The sequence below is a fragment of the Protomyctophum bolini genome, assembly GCF_963924005.1.
Source record: "Protomyctophum bolini genome assembly, chromosome: 9".
Classification (NCBI taxonomy): domain Eukaryota; kingdom Metazoa; phylum Chordata; class Actinopteri; order Myctophiformes; family Myctophidae; genus Protomyctophum; species Protomyctophum bolini.
This window is the reverse complement of record NC_137870.1, coordinates 36,516,292-36,542,155: the sequence shown is the minus strand read 5'-3', so window position 1 is coordinate 36,542,155 and position 25,864 is coordinate 36,516,292. Positions and strand designations below refer to the sequence as shown.

General features: G+C 44.4%; 1 protein-coding gene across 1 annotated transcript in view; it reads right to left on the bottom strand.

Annotated features, from left to right (window-relative positions):
• Positions 1-769: 769 nt before the first annotated feature.
• cbl (Cbl proto-oncogene, E3 ubiquitin protein ligase) overlaps positions 770-25,864 on the bottom strand; it is a 68,046-nt gene continuing 42,951 nt past the window's right edge. The window contains exons 6-16 of the mRNA XM_080772614.1: positions 22,888-23,025; positions 20,620-20,707; positions 20,159-20,290; positions 18,791-19,012; positions 17,221-17,352; positions 14,836-15,312; positions 13,704-13,792; positions 11,835-12,065; positions 10,913-11,016; positions 9,382-9,639; positions 770-7,996 (exon numbers count right to left, since the gene is read on the bottom strand). Of these exons, the coding sequence (XP_080628740.1) occupies positions 7,680-7,996; positions 9,382-9,639; positions 10,913-11,016; positions 11,835-12,065; positions 13,704-13,792; positions 14,836-15,312; positions 17,221-17,352; positions 18,791-19,012; positions 20,159-20,290; positions 20,620-20,707; positions 22,888-23,025 (2,188 nt within the window). The 3' untranslated portion in view covers positions 770-7,679. The remainder of the gene's footprint in view (positions 7,997-9,381; positions 9,640-10,912; positions 11,017-11,834; positions 12,066-13,703; positions 13,793-14,835; positions 15,313-17,220; positions 17,353-18,790; positions 19,013-20,158; positions 20,291-20,619; positions 20,708-22,887; positions 23,026-25,864) is intronic.

Here is a 25,864-nt window from a genome sequence, read left to right as displayed (position 1 = left end):
ATTGCGGAAATTGCAAATTGTGGAAATTGCGGAAATTGAAAATTGTGGAAATTACGGAAATTGCGGAAATTGAAAATTGTGGAAATTACGGAAATTGCGGAAATTGAAAATTGTGGAAATTGCGGAAATTGAAAATTGTGGAAATTGCGGAAATTGCGGAAATTGCGGAAATTGCAAATTGTGGAAATTACGGAAATTGCGGAAATTGTGGAAATTGAAAATTGTGGAAATTACGGAAATTGCGGAAATTGAAAATTTTGGAAATTACGGAAATTACGGAAATTGCGGAAATTGCGGAAATTGAAAATTGTGGAAATTACTGAAATTGCGGAAATTGCAAATTGTGGCAATTACGGAAATTACGGAAATTGCGGAAATTGAAAATTGTGGAAATTACGGAAATTGCGGAAATTGAAAATTGTGGAAATTGCGGAAATTGAAAATTGTGGAAATTGCGGAAATTGAAATTACGGAAAAAATTGTACTTAAGTACATTACTTAAGTAAAAGTACTTAGTTACTTTCCACCACTGCATACATCCATGCAGCTGACCTCCCCATTGGTGGATGACAATTGACACTGTAAGAACAAAACTGAGATATAACCGACAAATGGATAAGGACTACTTCAAACTATATCCCGTGAGGCGCACGCACACACCTTACCTGGCTGTAATATATTACAACAGTGATTATTACTTCATTACTTACTACACAAAGTCAATGGCTTTTGCTTTTCATTTTATTAACAGCACTGACACTGTGCATATTTCCAAAGTGATATGAGCTTTTAAAAACCATCAAAAAAGTTAATGAAACGCAACATGGCAACATATAGAACAGCATCTCCCTCTTCTGGTAGAAAGCTGAACTACAGCCCACTGTGGGCCCAGACGAGTTCTATTAACAGGTAACAGCTCCTGGTAATGCATCGGATTATCTCCGAGGGATGAGGGATCTGGTCTAGGATCAGTTTTCTTTTTTCTTTCCTTTCAAACCTGAGGCATGTTCCTCGACCGTCAACCTGCTACTCTCAGAGGTCCCCAATGCCATTGTGACGTCACATGGGCAAGAGAAGAAATGAACACAAGCAATACTGAAACTGTCTCGCATTCAGAGATTCAAGAGGTACACTGACTGAGCAATACCTATGTATACTCTGTTCAAAAACAAGGCCTTATTGTACACACGCTGAAGAGCTTTGCTAAGAACTCTAAACATATGGCACTGCTCACAGAATTATTCACAAAACGAAACAATAAAACCTTTGGAACAAAAACAAATAAAAGTCTGACAATGTATTGTACAGGAATGCAGAAATGAAATAAAACATAGCTGTTTATTTTTATATCAGTAACTTTATACATTTTTTCTCTTTCCTTTAAAGTGACAGTATCAAAGCACAAATTGGTATATTGTGCAAAAAGAAAAAGATGATAATAATAATGATAATACAAAACAATGACATGAGCATGTCTTCTCAGAACATGGACAAAGACACCGGTACAGTATTCATGATCTGAGGGAGTGCTTAAAAAAAAAAAAGTCCCCATCCATCCAATGTCTATTTGCAAATGAAACCACGCATTCAAACACTCTCACTGCTGTTTTTTTTGTTTGTTTGTTACATTTTTTTTAATCAAGGCAACTAGGAAGAAAAATGAAAGTATAGAGCACGTCCTGACAGCATAGAGAGACGACAGCATTGTACACCTATAAACTCCAACAAAGGGCTGATAAGCCGAACCTCTCATTAACATTCTTCACATGCTGGGAGAGGTGAACAATAACGCCCCCTGTGTTCACTCATAGTACCTGAATAATTCATCCTGTTAAAAAAAAAAAAGGAAAAAAGAGTGCAAGTTACAACGTGACAAAACGACAAGCTACTTGTGTGTGACTTCAATGAGTGGATTTTGTTTTAGCTACAGTGTGTTGCATGAATCAGTGGTTCTCAGACGTTTTTCCTCGTCAACGACCCCCAGATTAATATGCATGCATTATTAGTCCGCAGACCCTCAGTCATCAGACAATATTTTGTGCCATGGTCAGGGAACCCACATAGGCCTACTGCGTTCATATGGTTTAAAAAATATTTACTATTTCCCCCCCTCCCTCCAAAGTGTTTCAAATAGCCACCAATGGGGTCCTGGAGCTCATTTTGAGAACCACTGGCATGGATGACCGTGCAGGTCTGAGACCTGATCTAAGGCTGTGTTCAGTTATCTAGCTCACTGGCATGGATGACCGTGCAGGTCTGAGACCTGATCTAAGGCTGTGTTCAGTTATCTAGCTCAGTGGTTCTCAGAGTGGGGTCCGGAGACCCCCAGGTGTCCTTGAGGGAATTCAAGGGGTCCCCAGCTAAATGATGGTTAGGAACCAAATGGACCCTTATGGGTCTGTAACTCAGAACCAAATGAACATAGATTTTACAATATAAATTGGATACAGATGCCATTAAATGGGGGTCCGTAGCCTAATGCATGTCAAACTTTGGGCCCTTGAAATGAAAATGGTTGAAAATCAGAGTGGAGAAAAAAATCTTTTCAAACGGGGGTCCACGGGCAAATTATTGTCAATTTGGGGGTCATTCACATGAAAAACTTTGAGAACCACTGATCTACAGGTAAGTGAGTCATGGATGCTTAATTGCGACTGTATAGGTCGCATTTATATTTGTAATATTTATGTTGTGCAACGGCGTCGCTTGCCAAAAAGCTCACGAGGCCATGATAAGACGTGGTGTAAGCTTTGGGGATCTGCCGTCCTCGGCAAGCAACACCGCGTTGTGCCTCTAAGTATAAATGAGACTTCAGTGTCCGAGTGAGTGTCCAGACCGGGAGACAGTTTGGGAAATTTGACTCGCATTTGAAACCATCCAGGCGTGTGGTTCAAACCTGATTCACAAAAATAATTAAAAATACAGTTTCCAAGTGTTTATCCCTTATTGTTCAGACATGAAACAAAAAAAAAAAACAAGCTGATTCAAGCCGTCTCTGGACAGGGCTAGCCTTGCATAGCGATACTAATATCACTGCGTGGATATTAGTCTCGTCCCTCTCAGTATTAGCTTAATTTCTTTCTGCAATGTCCCGCCCCATATTTGCATGCTGGGCCCTGGTTGGTTATAGCCTGGTTCCAGGCGAATCTGGTTGGCAGTCACCACTTCGGCCCGTGAAGTTGAAGTCCTCCCACAATTGAGAGGAGCCAGAGTGTCTGCCAGGGGGGCAAAATATGCATCGCAAAGGCAGATGAAGGCAGGCTATGCAAGGCTAGGACAGGGCAAACATCAGATTTGAGCTGCCAGTATGAACATAATACCAATGTGAGCACAATGCAATGTGCTAACTATCAGAAGAGGGGTCTAAGTCTTTGATGAGGGTCCTAACTCTAGCAGGGACAGCCAGGGTGAAACTGAGCCACGTCTAGGTACTGCACATATTATTCCTGAGTTACTTATTAATAATGCTTAATTCATAAAGCATGGCAAAAAAGCTGCCGCTTACCGAACACAACTCATCCTGGAGCCAACAGCATGGACCATGGATTATCAATTAGGCTTTACAATTGTCCCAAATACTGATAAAGAAATAAAACAAAAAGCAAACTCATGAGCGAATATTAAAATAAAAGTAAAGAAAACACCAGAGTGACCATGCTAGTCTCTCCCTTTCACTGAGTCACATTATACGGATGGATCTTAGGTTAAAAACAAATCATAATGTTTTTGTTAAATAGTTAAAGCTCTAGAGTATATATTCTTATAGTAATGTTGCTATAGAGCATGGTTCTTCAACAGGGGGTCCAGGGCCACCAAATCTTAGCAATTCGTTTTTTTTTTAACATTAACCACTTTAACCTTACCATACCTATTCTGAGGGAACATTAGCCAAAAAGGTTAAATGTCTGAAATAAACAGAAAACATTGATTTTACATACCACTGATGACAGTGCTGTCAAACAAGTCTATGAGTTTAATCTGCAACCCAATTTTATACAATATATAGTGGGGGTCCCTGCTTCGTCTTTCTCTCTCAGATACGGGTTCCTAGAGGCTTGACAAACGTTGAATACCTCAGAGTCTGAGTGTATGTTCAGTAACGGGAGTCTCCCTGTCTCTCAAGCACTTTAATAAACAGAAAATACATTTTCACGTGGGTTAACAATTCTCCAGGAGAGGGTATACCCATTTGTCAGCTTCAATTTCATATTGGTCAAGTTCCAATTTTTGTCTGCTTATTTATTTGTCTCATCCCTTTCTGTATCCTGTGTGAGCTCTCTCTCTCTCTCCTGTTTGGATAAAAATTATATCCTGACCCGGAAATGCATTTTATGTTTATTAAAGAGCTGAAGAGACAGAGACAGACGCCTGTTAACAAACACAAACAGCAATGATTACTATCAGAATATAGAGCTTTTTAACACTCATTCTAACAAACACATACGTATCACGTAATGCACCTTAAACCACACTTGTGGGTGGGGCTCGTTTCCTATTTCAGGAGTTATTCGCTCTTCCAAGAAATGTCATTTTATGAGGGAACATTCACTATGTTGAAACTTTATGCTGTATAAAAAAAGAAAGGGGTTTTATTTTAAAAGCTGCAGGTTCACGAGCCGCTTGTGTAAATTTCAAGTATGCTACATTACTGACTGAAGGAATACCAGTGATACTGTCACTTTAAAAAAACAACCCAAAAACAAAACATAGAACAGAAAGACTGTTAAACAAATATTCACAAATGTACATTTAAGGCTTAATTGTTTAGCACTAACAATAGTAGCAGCAGTGAAGCACTTCCGAATGAATTATAATAACAATAATTATGATCATATTACAATAATATATTCTCAAAGTAAATCAATAACAAATATTTGTTTTTAACTTTCCCACCAGTTGTTTACAGCAGTGGTTCCCAAACCTTTCAGCCCGTGACCCAAAAGAGAGATTAGACGTTTGCCCGGGACCCAAACCAGTGAAAATAGCAGATCTACAAGCTCGCGGCGCATTGTGAGCTTGTAGATCAGCTATTTACCCATAAAAATGCGTCTCGTGACCCACAAATGGTTCCTGACCCACTGTTTGGGTACCAGTTGTTTACACAAACAGCTGGCCTGGGCAGGAGAAAATAACCCCAAGACACCCAGAACCACTTGCTGCATCAACAGAGGAGCACAGAATGAGAAACATTTCACCTGACAAAAGGTCATAGTATAGAGCGCCCCCAACCCGTCCTGTCTGGGTAACTGTCGTACGTACGTCCACTAGTCGCTAAAAAGGTCACATGATTTCACACGCTCAATCGCTACACGCCAGTCCCTCAGGCCACATGGGCAGAGAGCGAGTCGGAGAGGTTTGGAATCTGTGTGTGTACGACTGCACTGTTGACCGCACATTCATGGAGTCTGTGTGTGTGTGTGTGTACGACTGCACTGTTGACCGCACATTCATGGAGTCTGTGTGTACGACTGCACTGTTGACCGCACATTCATGGAGTCTGTGTGTGTGTGTACGACTGCACTGTTGACCGCACATTCATGGAGTCTGTGTGTACGACTGCACATTCATGGAGTCTGTTTGTACGACTGCACTGTTGACCGCACATTCATGGAGTCTGTTTGTACGACTGCACTGTTGACCACACATTCATGTAAGAACGAGAAGAGAAGAGGGGGGGTTAAGCCAGATTTGTACGCCGACGACGCACAACAAGTATAGTCGACCTACAAGCTCATAACGTGATACGGATGAGAGCTTGTAGGTCTGCTATTTTGGGAGCGTGCGACAGAGCACAAGTTTGGCTTTAGATGGAACGCATGCACACGCACACACACACTTACCATACTTATGAATACAGTTTTTTGCATTTCTTTGTGATTATACGTAGTTACAAATTGCAGATCTACAAGATGCTGATCTATTTTTCGGTGTGTGACACACTGGGGCACAACGAAGTATAAACTGACCATGACTCCAAGGCCAAAAGCTACCCTCTAACCTCATTCATTTGAGGTACAAGTATAGTAAGCGCTCGCACACACACACACACACACACACACACACACACACACACACACACACACACACACACACACACACACACACACACACACACACACACACACACACACACACAGTATCTGGAACTGATGTCATGCTAATGTGAAAAAGACAACAAAAATAACAACAGAACTGCATGTATGCTCTCATAAAAAAGGGAAAAAAGAGAGAAAAATGTACCACGGTAATATTTGAAACCCAAGGTGGTCACAGACTGAAAAACATCCACACAATATGACCCTTCTCTTTCTTTACAGGGACATCAAGGCTGAACTCATTTTCACATACTGTATATGTACGTACACATATATTATACATATTTAATATATATTTGCTCATATATTAAATTTTCATATAGACACAGACCTTTTTTGTTTTGTTTCGTTTGTTTCATTTCGTTTGTGAGGTGTTGGTTATATATATATTTTTTTCCCCCGCAAGAGGCTTCTTAACGGTGTAACATCGTCAAATCGTCTTCTAGAGGTTATGTAGAAAACTTCACTGGGGTTAATCCAGTCATCACTGTTCCACAAACACACATACACGCGCACACACACACACACACACACACACGCACACACGCTCTCACCTGGTCTGACCGAGGTGTACTGTGGGGGAGGGAGGGTGCGAGGGGGGGGGCTGTAGCACAGTTTAGAGGCCAGACCGTGAAAAGCGCATCATGGAGTGCAGGGACAGAATCGGCCAGCCAGCCAGTTAAGAGATTGAAACCACATGAACGCTATAGCGTCCCTATTCTGGGAGTGGACGTTGGGCGATAGAAAAGGCGATCTACAAGCTGACAGCGCGTCGCAGCGTGACTCAATGCAAGTACCACATCACTGCCTCAGGACTCATACAGGGGAAAAGCCATTCACTTAATACACTTTGTGGAAAAGGCTAGATTCAGTTTGCAGCAGTTTGTAGGCTTATAGTCAATAATGTGCAATCTTAAAAACAAATAGCGTTGGTGTTGCTTAGAAACCTTGTACTTCATAATTTCAACACAATGTTTTTTGCTTCTCTTTTTTTTTAACCGTAAATCCATACCCGACTTCGTCATACAAGAGTGTCGTGCAAAAGTTGTGAAAATACACATTGCAACGCAACACGTTGTGAGCTTGTAGATCTGCTATATTTGGGGGGCTGGGGGGGCTTGGCCAATCTGGGACTAGAGCAGTGGTTCCCAAAACGGTTTTAGCCTGTGACCTAAAAGATAAATGTGACGTCTCTCCACGGGACTTCGAAACTAGTGAAAATAGCTGACCTACGACGCGATGCTTCGTGCCGCGTTGTGAGCTTGCAGATTGGCAATTTTCACTAATTCTTAAAACATTTGTTTTCTAATTTATGGAATTTATTAGATTTGTCTTTGATTTCTTCATGCCATTACTGGAAAAAAAATATTTTTCATGAAAATGTTTGCTTTTTGGGAATGTTTTTTGAAAATGTTTTGAAATAATAATTAAAAACAAAATGTAGCAAAATAAAGAATAAAGGGACCCATAAAAATTGCGTCTGCGACCCACAAATGCCCCACTGTCTGGGAACCACTGGACTAGAGCACAAACAACAGACAGAGAGAGAGAGAGAGAGAGAGAGATCCAGAAGAGGAGTGTGTGCTATGTAAGAATGTGGGCTGTGGAGGGAATGGAGACAAACTCGCGCAGGATGTTCTTGGCCATTTCGACATTGTTCTGTGCAATCATCAGGGCTTTCTGGATGTCCTGCTGCGAGTAGCCCTGGCTCACCAGCAGCTCGATCTCGCTGCTGATCTGTGGGTTGGCCCCGCCCCCTACACCTCCCCCTCCCCCCGCCCCCCCGCCGCCGAGGGGTCCGAGCATGGCGGGCGGGACGGGGCTGGGCCGACGCTCCGAGTTGAAGCGTCTGGGCAGGGGCTTGGGGGGTCTCTCCGGGGCTTCGCCCGAATCCGAGAACGCTACGGGGGAGAGAGAAAGAGGCGAGGAGTTCTTTATTTAACCCATTTAGGCCTGACGTCGAAGTAAAAAAAAAACGTTCACTCTGAAAGAATATAATATTCAAAGATTTGTGCCGCATTTTTACGATTTTTCAATAGCTAAAGTATAACATAATGCTTAATTAAAACACCAAAAGGGGTTCCCACCCAAAATGGGTTAATCATCTTTCTGTTTTTCTCAGATAAACGGAAGCATTTAGATCACAAGCACACACGGAACCACACTCCAAGGATGAATACAAATCTTTGGAAAGATTTGGAAACATTACTTTTCGCCTACAATAGGGAAGGCAGATGGAAAGCGGTTACCGCTTAAAACCCGCCGGCCACACAAGCGTTAAGTGCACGCACGCCAAATTCTCTCTACTCCAAGTTTGCAGAATGCGGCCGTTCTCACCGGGGTGTGCATGGACGCTACACTCGCACATGGTTTTTCTCCACTCTGGACGCATTCTCTTGAAATGCATTGACCAGACGCCCTGCCGTGCTGTATATTGGTTCAAATAGATATTTAACAAATGAAGTATTAACACGAGCTTGTGAATAGATAATAACTACTGACCTACCGCAGCCGTCTCCAGCACGAAACTTTATATATATATTGTGATATTTGGGAGACATTCAGTAGGCTGCATTCTGCGTTGATCACAGCTACTGTTTTGACAGCGTTGAGTGCTCTGATTAAACGTCATTTTATCCCCTTCGATGCATTGGCGGTAGGCATGTAACGATACACTCAACTCACCATACGATACGTATCACGATATGAGGTTCACGATATTTTCAACACAATTATTTTCCATACAATGATTTATCTCCCCCCCTAAGAATTTTTCACAATTTCTGAGTGGTGCAACCACTCCTACAACTAGAAATGTCTGTGTTCACCTACAGTATGTGTTCACCTATCTATGTATGTATTAATGAGCACGAGTATGACTGAGTACCAGTAGGGGCGCTGTTTGCCAGAAACAGAGAGAGATAGATAGTATTAGTGCTGCACTGTTGCCTGCTGAGAGAGAGAGAGAGAGAGAGAGAGAGGAGGGGGGGAGAGAGAGAGGGGAGTTGCACCACTCGGCTCACACAGGTGTGATTTTTATTTAACTACTAAATCGATACATATCGTCGGGATATAATGTCGATATATATCGATATACCGTTACATGCCTAATAATTGACGGCATTGGAAACGGGTGCATTACTGTACGTCACTAACGGGTGTGTTACTGTACGTCACTAACGGGTGTGTTACTGTACGTCACTAACGGGTGTGTTACTGTACGTCACTAACGGGTGCATTACTGTACGTCACTAACGGGTGTGTTACTGTGCGTCACTAGACTTACGCATCACGCCTCCGACGTCCAAGTCCATCGACAGGTGGCTGAAGGCCGCCGTGGTGGAGGAGGAGCATGAGGACGAAGAGGACGAAGAGGAGCAGGAGGTCTGACCCAACAGGTCAGACAGGGTCCGTCGGCCCGGGGCTAAAGGCTTGGGGACGTCGTAGCTGTTCTCCTCCTCCTCCTCGCCGTCCTCGGTGGGACCGTTGGTCAGCGCCAGAGGGGGCAGATCGGTCAGCGCCAGAGGGGGCAGATCAGAGTAATCTGAAGGGGACACATGGGAGAGTGCAAAACACAATGACTGGTTGGTCCTCAAAAACTGACTGACTACCATGGACATCCCTGGACATATCAGAGGACGTACCTTGTAGTATGTGGACTTTATTTCCTCATTACAGTTAGATTTCCAACCACAGTTAGATATCCACCTAACAGTTAGAAACCACCTAACTTCAAAGTGTTCATTTTTTCAGAAAATGAAAAATACACATTTTTCAGGAAATGAAGAAAACCTTACATTTTGAAAACAAACCAATACTGCCTCCTCAAAGTTGGTGCTGTGACTTTATATTGTCAATATTACTTGCATGAGAAGGAGAGAGGTGGTGGAGTTGGCTTCATTAGCAGACAGTTTGAGGGTCCAATGGAGTTAAGAGCTCTTTTCCGAAGCACTCATTTTCATTGGTTCAATATTGTGTTCAATAGCACTGATTATGAAAAAAATATATAAAATCAAAAACCTCACAAAGGGAGTTTCCTCCCGACAGCAACGACTTATTTTGGCTTTGGACACACCTGCCCTATATAGGGCAGTAAATAGAGTAAACCTGCCCTATATAGGGCAGTAAATAGAGTAAACCTGCCCTATATAGGGCAGTAAATAGAGTAAACCTGCCCTATACAGGGCAGTAAATAGAGTAAACCTGCCCTATATAGGGCAGTAAATAGAGTAAACCTGCCCTATATAGGGCAGTAAATAGAGTAAACCTGCCCTATACAGGGCAGTAAATAGAGTAAACCTGCCCTATATAGGGCAGTAAATACAGTAAACCTGCCCTATACAGGGCAGTAAATAGAGTAAACCTGCCCTATATAGGGCAGTAAATACAGTAAACCTGCCCTATACAGGGCAGTAAATAGAGTAAACCTGCCCTATATAGGGCAGTAAATAGAGTAAACCTGCCCTATATAGGGCAGTAAATACAGTAAACCTGCCCTATACAGGGCAGTAAATAGAGTAAACCTGCCCTATACAGGGCAGTAAATAGAGTAAACCTGCCCTATATAGGGCAGTAAATACAGTAAACCTGCCCTATACAGGGCAGTAAATAGAGTAAACCTGCCCTATATAGGGCAGTAAATACAGTAAACCTGCCCTATATAGGGCAGTAAATACAGTAAACCTGCCCTATACAGGGCAGTAAATACAGTAAACCTGCCCTATATAGGGCAGTAAATACAGTAAACCTGCCATATATAGGGCAGTAAATACAGTAAAATGCGCCACTGAGATGAAGGTTGAAAAAGAGAGGTATACCTGAATCAGCCTGCTGCTGCACGGAGGCCGTGAGGGCCTGAGCCTGGATGTTGTACATGGCTTCATACATCTGAGGTTCATTCTCCAGGTCAGCCAGCGTTAGCCTAAAAAAACACCACAGAGAAACACGCGTCAAATCCACGCAATAAAACAACCTAAAAGAAACTATTTACCACGTTCGACCAAGGGGCCAGTGAGGCACTCCAACGTTGAAGCGCTGGGCCCTAGTGGTAAGAGGAAGAGCGGTTTGACTTCCATGATCAACCCAAGTACACACATGGAGTGTAGTGGCATTTGTTTCCAAAAATATAATGTTCCAAGGTTTCTGATAGCCACGTTCGCCAGTTTGACACAGGTTTGAGATGACACGTAATGCACAGGTGGGGGACACTGTATTTGTAAGTCCACAGGCAGAAACTGGACCACAGTACTCACAGACAACCATGAAGCAGCGAAGATGTTGGCAATGGAGTTTAGTGAAGAATGTTGCAGTACAGGAAATGCACAAAAAACGAAAATAAAAATAAAGTCCTTTGCTTGCACAAACACAGAATTGTCCTTTGAAATGTTGTCTGAATGTAAAGATTCCAAAAAACAAGAGAAAACACCCGATAATTGCGGTCAAAACTGTAGAGTTCCACGAGTCAAACTAGCGTCTCAAATCCCTCTTTTCCTCATGTTGCGTAACCAAGACTAATTCTCCTCCTAGGCTGCGCATCAAAAACATTAAACCAAACTTTAGGGGGCGCTCTTTACCAACTGCCAAAAGTTATGTCTAAGCATGGAAAGCTGAACAACATTAATCATAAATGCAATAAGGCAATAAATGAAATACAAGAAAAATATGAATTACACATTTTTAACCACTTTGGCTCTTACATGGAGGTTACTAGTGCTAAGATTCCGTTATGTTTAAAGTTACCTTGAGCCGAGCGGGCAGGGCTGAGCTGGGGCCTGGAGGAGGAGGGGGAGGGGGGCCGGAGGTTGCCTGGGGGCCGCCGTCGGGGAGGAGGTCTCTCCTACCGGGCTGGGGGAGGAGGCCGCCATCATGGCGGGTTGCAGGACGGGGCGGGACGAGGGGATCATGTACTCCGACTCCTCGTCGGTCTCGCCGTCCTCCGCCGCCGTCACGGGCCTCAGGCTGGGAGGCGGACTGAGAGCACAGGGAGGGGCCGTGGACCAGTTAATAAGACCCCAGGGCCTGATTCTACACATCCATTCTGACCCGAGATCAGATTCTACAAAATGTCTTCTACATCCTGACAGTTTTCTGATAAAGCTATGTTTCTATGTCAGTCGTTCTTCGATTAAAAAAAATAAATAGCAGACCTACACAAGCTCGTAGCGAGCCACTCGGTGGCGCGCTATGAGCTTGTAGATCTGCCATTTTTCAATAGCTAAAGCATAACGTAATGCCAACACCAAAAGGGGTTCCCACCCAAAATGGGTTAAATACATGTGGTGTTCAATCTTTTCTCCTTTCAAGGACCCCAAGAAATGATCTGTAATTGGCAGATCCCCGTCTGGAAATAGTTTGTCCCAGGGACCTCCCCAGAACAAAATAATAATGTGCACCCTGGCGTGTACAGTAGCTTAAAGCACAATGGACCTAAATTAGTACAGTAAATGTACTTGAGAACACCAACATAAAAAATAAATATGTTTTGAGAGGTATGACACTTCAATAAAAACAATCACAAATACTGTATATCTCAATAACAACACTGATTATGCTCCTTACATTTTACAATCAAAAACACATTTTTGTAATGTGGAATTTAGATTCTACCCAAATTCCCTGCTAGAAATCCATTCTGTGCTAAAAAAAAAAATCCATTCACTTAGCCTGTTAGGGACTTTTGCAATGTCTGGTGGGTGTCAGTGTGTCCTCTCCTCCCAAATTACCATATTTGTCATATATATGTATATCGCATATAGTATTTAAACTCTAAATGTATACAGACGTCTAAATGTAGACGTCTAAATGTAGACGTCTAAATGTAAGTTTGGGAACCACTGCTTTCAACACTTTAGCACTTTATGAACATGAACAAAATAGATGGGTCCCCCCTGGAACTCCCTCAGGTACCCCTGGGGGTCCCCGGACCCCACTTTGGGAACCACTGGTCTAAATGTATACAGACGTCTAAATGTAGACGTCTAAATGTAGACGTCTAAATGTAAGTTTGGGAACCACTGGTCTAAATGTATACAGACGTCTAAATGTAGACGTCTAAATGTAGACGTCTAAATGTAGACGTCTAAATGTAAGTTTGGGAACCACTGCTTTCAACACTTTAGCACTTTATGAACATGAACAAAATAGATGGGTCCCCCCTGGAACTCCCTCAGGTACCCCTGGGGGTCCCCGGACCCCACTTTGGGAACCACTGGTCTAAATGTATACAGACGTCTAAATGTAGACGTCTAAATGTAGACGTCTAAATGTAAGTTTGGGAACCACTGCTTTCAACACTTTAGCACTTTATGAACATGAACAAAATAGATGGGTCCCCCCTGGAACTCCCTCAGGTACCCCTGGGGGTCCCCGGACCCCACTTTGGGAACCACTGGTCTAAATGTATACAGACGTCTAAATGTAGACGTCTAAATGTAGACGTCTAAATGTAAGTTTGGGAACCACTGCTTTCAACACTTTAGCACTTTATGAACATGAACAAAATAGATGGGTCCCCCCTGGAACTCCCTCAGGTACCCCTGGGAACCACTGATTTAAACAACAGAGGAGATGCGGAGCAGTTGGTACAGTAACCGGAGGACGGTACAGTACCGTGAGGCCATGGCGTAGATGGCGTTGGCCGAGGCGGAGGGCTTCACTTTGGGGCAGTCGTAGTCTGGACACGCGGACGCTGCAAAGTTCTGGAATGGAAGCAAAACGGAGATCATTCCCCCGAGGACAAGACAGGCCATACACTTCATTTTGTGGCATCCGATCAGGGGGGCAGTCAGACAGATATTTTGTGAAGCCACTAAGGAAATCGGGATTTCCTGAAAATTCATATAATGGCCTGTTGTGGCGCTGTCATTGGGCTCAAAAAAAACCCCATAGCTACATAGAGAATAGAGATCCATGTATTTGGGCCCAACTTCACCTAGACTGTATTACCTTAATAAACATGGTCATGAATACTTTCTGCTTCCAGTCACTAGTTTAAAGTCTCATTTCTAATGTCATAATATTCTTTTTGGAAAATTATGGTCCCATTTATTAAAATAATTACCATAAAGTCGCGTATGTTCTGAGGGGCGTGGCTACCGTTACAGTCTATGAACGGCTTCAGGCTTCATTTTACGTTCATGTTAGACCCGGGGAACGCTTTGTCCATATTTTTTACAGTCTATGCATCCGACACAGTTGGTTCTCAACGTGGGCTTCAGGGACCCCCCCCCAGGGGTCTTTAACGAGTTGCAGTCAAAGTCTCTGTAGAGACTGTACAAATGGAACCATTCTGTTCCATTTGTACAGTCTCTGATTGGGGTCACCGGGATTTTTTTCTTCTTCTTTTTTTCACATGGGCGTCGGTAGCCTAATCCCTTTTGGTGTTTTAAGCATTATGTTATACTTTAGCTATTGAAATTGTAAAAAAAATTGGTATTTTTGAAAAATCGTGAAAATGCGGCACAGATCTTTGAATGTATATTCTTTCAGAGCGAACGTTTTTAACTCAAATCTTTGCTTCTGAGGGGTTCCTGGAATAACATATTTCCAGATGGGGGTCGGAGTCCTTGACATGAAATATTGAGCACCACTGATACAGAAACATGAGGTATTTCAGAAAACCGTCAGGATTTAGAAGACATTTTTTTAAATTTCGACGTCAGGCCAAAATGGGTTCAATTGAAAAGGTTGAGAATCGCCGGTCAAACCCTGAAGGCCCCGACACTAAGTGTGTTCCTCTCACCAGCTGGTGGTCCAGGCTGTTGTTCCTCTGCGGGTCCATTCTGGAGTCCAGGGCCGAGGGCAGCGCCAGGGGGAGGGAGTGTCTGTTGGACAGCTCTCGGACACCGCTGCGAACGTCGCCTCCCAGCAGGCCGCCGGACCCCTGCGTGGACGAAGACGACGACGAAGAGGAGGAGGAGGAGGGGGCGGTGGTGGAAGAAGAAGTAGAAGACGCTGACGAGGCGGGGGCCTTGGGCACGGGCCTGGAGTTCCATTCGGCGGTGCCGCCGCCGGCCGCCGCCAGGGGCCTGTTGGGGGGCGCCGGGGGCATCTTGTCCCCGCCGGGGGTGCAGGGCAGCGGCCGCCTCTGGAGCCGCCCGTCGGGGCCCGCCGCCCCCGCCGCCCCGGCCGAGTGGGGGCGGTCGGGGGGAGGGGGAGGGGGGAGGTCCCTCAGGGCCGGCGGCAGCGGGAGAGGCTTGTCTTTGTGGTGCGACGCCACCTGCAGGCGGTGGGGCGGAACGACCACGGCCGCGTGAGGAGGACGGAGAGAGAGAGAGAGGGAAGGAAGACACTTAGGACACAGTATGAGAACTAAACGTCATCAGAAGTTACACACATAAAAATAAAGAAATTACAGGAGTACTGCCGCCCGTGGCTTTCTTACCATATCTGACGAAGAGAAAACCAACAGGAAAGGTGGAAAAGAATATCTATTAGGTCTGCGACTTCCCATAAATATTGATTCGTTTTTGAATAATCAAAAGGCACATTGTATTAAACCATATAGGCCTGACCTCAAAATAAAAAAAAATCCTCCAGTTTTCAAAAAAAGCAGACCTATAAGCTCGTAGCGCGCACTATGAGCTTGTAGATCTGCTATTTTTCAATAGCTAATTGAATACCGGTACTTTAGATTTATTTTATTTATCAATGAATAGGTTAACAAACACTTTAGCCCCATTATATACCTGGTCCCACAGTGTCTTTCAATTCAAACATAGTGAAAATAGATAATCATCAACATAGATCAGCTATTTTCACTATTTCATGAACAATTCTAAACAGCTTGTAGATCAGAAATGTTCTCTATTTGTGCGTCTTTATTCTTTTTTTCTGAGCTTAAGGCAGTATTTTAAAGAACCATACTGGTGTTACTACAATCATTTCATTTGTATTGTCAACAGAAACAGACATAAATCTACACCATTTCCCCCCAAATGACTTTATTACATTTAGCGCACTATCAGTTCTATTTCATAAAGTTGAAGTTTGGGGGATCTGTGTGTGTGTGTGCGTGTGTGTGTGTGTGTGTGTGTGTGTGTGTGTGTGTGTGTGTGTGTGTGTGTGTGTGTGTGTGTGTGTGTGTGTGTGTGTGTGTGTGCGCGCAAAGATGGACAAGCAATGGCAGAGAAGAAAGGAGCAATCTCTGCTAATGGCTAGAAGTCAGAATCAGTCTGGTGTGAACATGGACGTGCCTTGCCGGTAGCTCTGTTTCTTTGGAAATGCAAAGAAACTAAGAGGTTATTCAGATCCCGCGAGACAGGTTTCCTTACAAACTAATCTCCAAGGAGGTCGACAAGCCTGAATTAGAGCTGCATACAGAAGTGTAAAGAGGCAGCATGTCGGGGGTCGATGGGCCGCTGATAGTCGATTGAGGACACCTGCCTGTGCTTCAAGGCCCCAGGGGGGCCTGCCTGGCCCTTACATTAAATGGATCCTTGCTAAACTGACAGCGGAAGATTCTCGCCGGGTTTGGAGACAAATGGGCCTGGGCTCTCTCTGCATGCACAGTCGCCTTCTCTGCTGGCAAAGCTGAGCCGGGACAGCTCTTCAACGGACAGAGAGGGGTTTATCGTGGATCCTAGACGTCCTCTAGAGGCTTTGGATGGGACCCCCGATGACAAGCCCTATGCTGAGCTGCTGAACGCCATCTCTCACCGCTACCGGTGTGTGTGTGTGTGTGTGTGTGTGTGTGTGCAATGACACACTGATTGGTTCAGTCTCCGTGCTGCATCTCTGCAGACAGGCTCTGAAGCTACAGAAAATGTGGGTTGAACATTCCCCTCATTACGGACATGTTTATATTCACTGGCTGTGCTTTTTTTTTATAACATTCGTCAGCTATGCAGTTTGTGTCTATGGTTTGTATTGTGTTTGGAGTCTGCCGAGAATGGTATGGTCGTTCAAACCACTTACGCAAATAGTGAAAATAAACGATATGAGCCGTTACTGCATGAATCCATGGAGCGGTGCCCTGTAGGCCAGGTGTATAGGCAATCAATGCCGAGGTGTGCTCAGCAGGTGCGCTTAATGTGACACCTCCCAGGAGGGCACACCTCCGTGGATTTGCCTTCAGGGAAATCCAGTGTCAATGAGGCAAAACATGCGAGTGGACGGAGGGTCTCACCTTGGTGGTGACCCCTGGACTGGAGGCCCCAGGGGGGTTGGGTGGTCTGTGCTGGAGCAGGTCTAGCCTGGGAGGTACGGGGGGCAGCGTGGACTGGGGGGTCATGGACATGGGGGAGGGGGGCCGCTCCACCTGGAAGTGACAAGTGACAGAACAAGACGGTCTGTTAAGATCGAGCAGAAAACCCCCCACAAGGTCTTAAATAGAGGGATCCACTTGGTGCCTGACACTTAGTTATCCATGTTAAAAGGAACACCTTTTTTAAAACGTATCTTCATATATGGTCCTCCATAATGCTTATTACATGACGGTGCCCTTTGTGTCTATACCAACTGTCTAGATCCATCGATTTATTTAACCTGCCGTCGGCGTTGACGCCGCCTAACCCTAACTTTGACTAAATGTTTATGGCATGGCTCCTACTATACTCCTACTATACTCCTACTAGCCATCCATAGGGTTTGAGTGTCTGTCTCGCAATCTATGTGCTAATCCCAAACCTTTTTGGCCATGCACCCCCTGTCAGTGCCCGACCTAGCTGAATTTTTCGGGCCAAACAAAGAATTAGAAAGTAGAAAAGAACTGCACTTTTCTTGTTGTTTTTCTTCTTTGTAATTATTTGTTTGGTCCAAAATAGTGTGTGTGTTGTCATGATTTGTCACGACAAGAGTTGGCTTTGTACGACGAAATGTCTATGGGAAAATGCATTGGGATTAATTTCCTGGGCCTGGCGTCGTCATGAAAGGAGGCAGGACTGCGACGCTCTACAGTATATGGGCATAATATGTTAATATATTGTGTGTGTGTGCGTGTGTGCGTGTACATCTTTCCACATTTTGTGAATTCATAACCACCATGCCTCTTTATTCAAGACAGAGTTTGTAGTTTGGTGTCAAACAGTGAAAAGACAGCTGAAAGACAACCTCTGCATGTGGAATTGTGAGCTTGTCGACCAGCTAATTTCACCGAATGGTATCCCATTATGGGTTCATGTGCTCAAGTGGCATGATTTTATGCAGCAAGTCTGCATTGACCTTCTGAAAATGCCAAATCCTACAGCAGTGTGTGTGTGTGTGTGTGTGTGTGTGTGTGTGTGTGTGTGTGTGCTTCCACGCGCGCGCACGGTGGGCATGCACAGTGTGGGACTGCACAGCAGCGTGCCTGCCGACCCCCCACAGTACATCTGCTTCCATTTGACTGCCTCATGCCACTCCTATTTTTTTAACCAGGCACCTTACAGTATGTATAAATCATGCACCTTATGTATATATTTCACACCGTGCTCTTATTGATATCGGACCCGTTTTTCTGTTTCTCTCTGTTTTTCTGTTTCTCTCTTTGGCCATCTCTTCCTTGAAACCAAAATGATGACGCTTGTACGACAAAGGATTTGTACACGCGTGATGTGAAAATAACATCGTTGAGGAGTCACACCGTGGACGCGGTCAATGGGCTGAATATGTCAGACCAATGCCTGGTATGTTTCTTTAAGCAACATTAAAACCCTGGCTTTTTTTTAAATGAATGCTTAAAACACCAAACAGGGTTCCCGTTCAGAATGGGTCAATACCTTAGTGCAGGCCAGCTTGCTCATCATGAGGTGAGGGTCTTCCAGTCTGTCGTCGTCGTCGTCGTCGTAACTGGGCGAGGGCGCGCCTTCGGCCCCGAACATGCCCCTGCAGCCGCCGTAGGAGCCCCCGCTGTTGTCCTTGGGGTCGAAGGGGTCCACCACGATGGGCTCCGTGCCCTTGATCTCACAGCGGCAGAACGGGCAGCCCTGACCCTCAGACTCCTGGTGGACAGGTTGAATAGGAGGACACCATCAGCACGTGGGATGTATTGCACACACACACACACACACACCATTTTGGAAAGAACGTGGGCCCCTTCCCTACTTCCTTCACAGGTGTTACCGATGATACTAACGAAGGCTCTGTTCCATTCTGGTCAAATCATAGAGTATTAAAAGGATAGAGACTGATCTGGCGCGAAGCTCCAAAAGCCATAGTGAGAGAGAGAGAAAAGTGAAACATGAATGTATATACGCACGCACGCTACATAAAGTAAAGTTGTACAATTGGATTATAGGTCGCCTATATACTGGCAGGTGATAATGGCACAAGGGGGAATTAATAATCAGACTGTGAACATTATAGGCTATACAAATAGAGTTTGCATGACAGGATTCCGTGGTATAGCCTATAGCAAAGCAATTTAACCAGATCAATTCTACCCCAAATCACCGACATGGTCGATTCGCACGGCCGGATTAGTATCACCCCGGGACCCCGGTGTTTGTATTAGTATCACCCCGGGACCCCGGTGTTTGTATTAGTATCACCCCGGGACCCCGGTGTTTGTATTAGTATCACCCCGGGACCCCGGTGTTTGTATTAGTATCACCCCGGGACCCCGGTGTTTGTATTAGTATCACCCCGGGACCCCGGTGTTTGTATTAGTATCACCCCGGGACCCCGGTGTTTGTATTAGTATCACCCCGGGACCCCGGTGTTTGCTGAATTATGGTAGGTCATTTGGCCTGGAATTATTACAGCCCCAATCACAGACGATCACCGTCGATTCGCACAGGATTAAAAACACAAACGTCCTCTGTGATGGTGAGGTCCTGGGGTAATACTAATCCTGTGCGAACAGGGCTTTTTTATAACAATCAACTCTGAGACTGCACAAATGGACCGTTATGGGTCCATTTGGTTGTGCCCGCGCCGACCTCCGCAGGGACCCCCTTATCCGCGGACGCCCACGCAGAATACTGCGGACCCCCGCAGAGGTTGGCGCGGGGGTCAGTGTTGCCAACTGTCGTGACAGAAATAAGCTAACCAACCTCCAAAAACCCGCCAAGCAACTGTGAGGAAAAAAAACACACGCGCACACACACACACACACACACACACACACACACACACACACACAGTACCTGCCAGGCGGTGAGACAGGAAGTACACATGAGATGACCACAGGGCTCTATCTTGACGTCCTTGTCGTTCTCAGCACAGATCTTGCACAGCTGGAAGGTGGAGCCCATCTCGCAGTACAGCTCATATTGTTCCTGAAAGGGGACAGACGCACATTGTGAGCTTGTAGATCTGCTATTCTCAAAAGATTGTTATAGATTTGAAAACGGGACATTCTGCATAATGAGTATACTCTTGGTCCTTTAAGTACATTTTGATGCCAATACCTTTGCACTTTTACTCAAATTTTGAATTATGGACTTATATTACTAATATATACTTATATTTCTAAATTACAAAAAATCTCCCCCACAATCTCCTTCCACTACTGATTATATCCAAACAGCCGCTGAGATTTTAAAAGAAGAAAAACGATGAAATAAAAGTCACATCCATGGTTCTGTTGAGGACGTGGCGCTCTGACCTGTGTGACTTTGATGTGGTCCTGAGGTGAGGGTTCACACAGCCCCGTCAGGTCCGGGTTCTGGGTCCGCCCGTCAGGAAACAGGTAGCTGGACATGGGAGAGAGGGAGAGGGGCTAGAACCATCTACATCACTGGTTCCCAAACACTGCTATTGGTGGGAGAGAGGGAGAGGGCTAGAACCATCTACATCACTGGTTCCCAAACACAGAGAGGGAGAGGGCTAGAACCATCTACATCACTGGTTCCCAAACACAGAGAGGGAGAGGGCTAGAACCATCTACATCACTGGTTCCCAAACACTGCTATTGGTGGGAGAGAGGGAGAGGGCTAGAATCATCTACATCACTGGTTCCCAAACACAGAGAGGGAGAGGGCTAGAACCATCTACATCACTGGTTCACAAACACTGCTATTGGTATGGGTCCCCTTACCCCTTAGTTTTTGTTTCCTACATTTAGTTTTTAATTAAAGGAGCGTTCAGTGGTTTAGGTGGTTTGTAAGAAACCCTGGTCCGCCTCGGTAACAAGATGTGCACATGCACGCTCTACAGTGGACACACACACACACACACACACACACACACACACACACACACACACACACACACACACACACAACAGGCCAACAGCAGAGTAATCTAGTAAGAGAGTATCGTTGACTCCCATTGTTAACAATGGAATGCGGAAGTGCTCATTCTATCTCAATGGGATAGTTCCAGCCATAGGAGCAATGTTTGGAACTGTCCATACTAGCCCATAGGCACCCGCTTTGTGGCGAGATCAAAGCGTGTCGCTACTCTCCTACTCTACACTCTGGCCAACAGCACGCACACCAAGGCCCGCCTCCGCTCGATCATGATTGGAGGAAGGCCCCTCTCTATCCTGATTGCATGAAGGATGGGCCCTCTAGCCAAATACGAAACCTAAGCTTTTTTTGACCCCAGGGGTGAACTGGGGACAGGGATATTTGAATTAAGTGAAATCACTGAATATACCTTTAATATTATTTAAAAACATCTAAAAAATTCCAAAACATAGAAAACAAATATTGAAGTATTAGTGAAAATAGCCGATGTACAAGCTCACAACATGGCATGAAGGGACGCGTTGGGAGCTTGTAGATCGACTTATTTTCACTAGTCTGGGTCCCGACTCCCGGGCAAACACTTTTCTGATTTCTCTTTTTGGTCACGGGCTAAAAAGGTTTGGGGAACCACTGATCTTACATTCACTTCTCCTCAAAATATCCTCCTCCATTACGGGACATTGTTACAGCTGTTCCAACGCAAGCTTAACCCATCGTCTCTGTATTCGTGCGCAACTGTCTGAACAGGACATTCGGCGGAAATATTTCGAGCTCACAGTGCAGCTGTGTGGTTATGAAGACTCATGACATGGTAGGAAGTGGTTATGAAGACTCATGGTAGGAAGTGGAGGAAGTTGCTAGTTGTCCGTGTGTCTGAGGATAGGTTCTCCGTTTACCTCTGATCCTAGATCAGTATTTATATTCAAAAATAGCAGATCTACAAGCTCGTAGATTGGGCTTGTAGATCTGCTATTTTTCAATAGCTAAAGCATAACATGATGCTAACACCAAAAGCCAAAATGGGTGAAGAGCATCTGCTAAACGCTTAAATTGTAATTGTGTGTATCGATTGCATTTTTTGTAACATTTGTAAATGTGCTCTGGAAAGTAATTGCAGTTACGGTTATGTTTTCTTGAAAGTGGAGCAGGGCGAATTTAGCAGTTCAAACACTAATTTCCAAAAATGCACGTAACATTTCTGTTTATGAGCATGCCAAACTATAACGCAATTACCGGCTTTCACAGTATTTGAATTTACTGTTGCCCCGAGAGGTGATGAGTGGAATCTGTTCAGCAACTTCATTCAGAGAACAGAGTTCTTACGTCGCCCGGCATAATGACGCACACATGACATGACTAATTTGCTAAATGGGCTAGACGCTGTAATTGCAAGTTTATAGATGTTTTGGAGATTGGGGCAATGTGCAATGAAACGTTCACCATCCAAATAGGCTTTTGATTACAGGTTTGGAATTGGACGGGCCGGCCAGAGCTTTCATCGAATCAACGCTGGAATGAGGCCCGACTGGGCTGCATATTACTAACCCAGGAGGGTTTCACAAACGTTTCCATGACAAGGCCCCCAAAAAAGCGACCCCCCTCCCCCAATTTAAAATGGCAAAACAAAACCGAACGTGAAAAATTGCAGAGGAAGGAAAAAAGAGGCACACGTTGGAACTCACAATCCTTCCCTGAAGCCGTCGATGAGTGCCTGGAAGAGGGGCTTGTTGTGGGGGATGGTCTGGAGGATGTTGCCGTCCGCCGTCACGTAGCCGATGGCCCACTGACCCAGCCTCGTGCAGCTCAGTCGAAAGATGTAACTATAGGAATGAAGGGTTTGTTTTATTGGTTAACTCAATCGGTCCCGGGCCGGGGTTCCTTACAAAATAGGAGCTCCGGGGTGACCGGGAAAACATGGCCGCTTTTTACTCTTTACTATATTCCAACTCTCTCCTTACTGGCCCCTTACATGTGCACTTACAGCCTCCCCAATTGATCCAAAATGCCGCAGCACGCTTGGTCTTCAACCAGCTGAAATTCTCACATGTCTCGTCTCCCCCGTTCTCCGCTCCCTCCATGTTGCTGCCCCGCACAGAGTATACTGTAACACACTGACGCTGGGCTACAATGCCACCCCAAAAATAGCAGACCTACAAGCTCGTAGCGCGCCACTCGGTGGCGCGCTATGAGCTTGTAGATCTGCTATTTTTCAATAGCTAAAGCATAGCATGATGCTAACACCAAAAGGGGTTCCCGCCCCAAAATGGGTTAAAAGTCTGATCCAACCCTACAAACCTACAACCCCCCCATTTTGCCTTTGTCTGTTTCATCGACTGGACTCGGTTGTTTCTTCATTTATATGGGCGGATAAAACGGCTCGTATTTCCAAAAACTCACTTACAAAAGGACGGAAGCGAAGGAGGCGTCGGCCTCCCGATATTTAAACGTTACTATCGGGATGCAAATGCAAGGGCATAACTGGGTCGCAAATGCAAGGGCATAACTGGGTCCTCTGACACATTTTCTCCTGTACCTCCAAAATTAGGCACTTTGTGAGAAGAATCTACAGTCAAACCCAAGTGGCCACGGGTTCTATGATCTAATTCTCATACATACAAACTTTATAAACATGTCATTTCTAGCTTTGTTGCTGCCTTTGGGGCGTCTGTGGACCCTGGTCATCGCAGAGATGCGTGGGCTGAGGAGCTGGGCGTTCCAATCTCAGATGAGTTGTGGGTGGTGGTGGGCCTGTGTAGTATTAAGAGCTGCTCTTATCAATTCTAGATATGGATTGATTCAATTTAAAAGTATTGCACAGATTGCATTACTCTAAATCTAAACTTAGCCAAATGTACCCGACAGTCTCCCCTGGTGATAGACATGGCATTGCAGAGTCTGTCACATCATTTCTGGCAGTGTCCACTGTCCAGTAATAACCAATTGCTGGGTAAATATATCGAATGTGTTCTCCAGACAACTGGGAAAGGATATTCAGCCAGGTTTGATGTTTTGCAATATGTTGTTGCTCTGATGAGACAAGGGGCCCTTCCCTTCCCACCAGTAAGAGATCATTAAGGCAGCTATGGTTGATGCAAAAAAAGGCTCAACGACATGCTCTCCATTGCTAAGATGGAACAAATTCGTAATGACGGTCAGAATAGTTCCAAAAAATGTGGATGCCATTCCTGGCAATGCTTGACAATAGTGGAGTACAGTAAATGTTCTGTATATCTGGCTGGTTTTATTTTTATTTAACCTTTATTTAACCAGTAAAATCACATTGAGACCATAGTCTCTTTTACAAGTGCGCACTGGCCAAGGGAAGAGGCAAATAAATGTTACACAGCTCTGCCAGTAACAACAAATACAGGACATGACAAGACAAACATATGACATCCGTAATACCAAAAACCTACTACCAGGGAGGCTCAGAGAGAGTCTAAATAGCTAACCACTAAACCAAGTACAGACTAAAAAAGACTAATAAGAACAATACATCAAGAAAATACTAAGCCAATATAAAACTAAGAACACAGAAATTGCTACTCGTCAAAGCAGGAGCAAAGGCTGGAGAGTGTGCCAGAGGCAAACCTCTCAAAAGTCACTAGGGGGATCAAGGAAGCCAATTTATATCTGGTCTGTAGAACGTTCCACACCCAGGGCCCAAAAAACGCAAGGTTTTTTTCCCCCTGCCTCAGATTTGGTGTTGGGTGCGACATAGCGCATCCAGGCATTTGATCTGAGGTTAAGCGAGTTTTGGACTAGTTCAAATTTAGAACTAATGTAACTCATATTTATCCCTACCTTCTGATGGTCATCGATCCCACCCATATGTCCCATTTAAAATTTGTTTGTTTGTTTTTCTTCATTTATGTGTGTGCGCTCGTGTCTCTTGTACAGTATGTAGTATTAAGCTTACTTGTCTGTAATTGGATATTGGTCATGTCTTGCATCTGACAAACAAAAAAAAAAGTATGTAAACGGTATGTAAAAAAACCAAAAACATACCTACATACCTCATCGAATCATTAATTCACTTGAGCCCTATTTTATACTTTGTCGCACAATGGTGTGTGAAAGATAGTGAAAATAGCAGATCTAGATTGTTGTTATCAGAGAACATTTTAATTTGGGTTTAAAACAGCATTGCTGTTATGCAATGATGCGATGAGATACACTGCATCAACAGTCCCAGAGGGGGAAATTGGGGTGTTACAGCAGCATGACACGTTAAGTGCTTAAATTAAAAACAGTGCACTAAAAATAGCCTATACTGGGAGGGATGTGGGCACGGATCACTGTGCTATGTCTTTGACAGTGTTGTAACGTAACCAAGTACATTTTCAGTATTTTCTTTTGTTGTACTTTACCTGAGTGAGTATTTCTGTTTTCCAATACTTTTACTCCACTACATCCTCAGAGGCAAACATTGTACTTTTACCCCACTACAATTATTTGAAAACTTTTTGATTATTATTACAAGAGATACATTAACCACTTCAGCCCTATACACATTTCAGCCATTTGATAAATAGCCGCGTTGTGAGCGACGCATTGTGAGCTTGAAGATCTGCTATTTTCAAAAGGTTTCTATACACTTGAAAACTTGAAAACATTTTTTTAACCCAATACTTTGTACTTTTACTCGAGTACATTTTG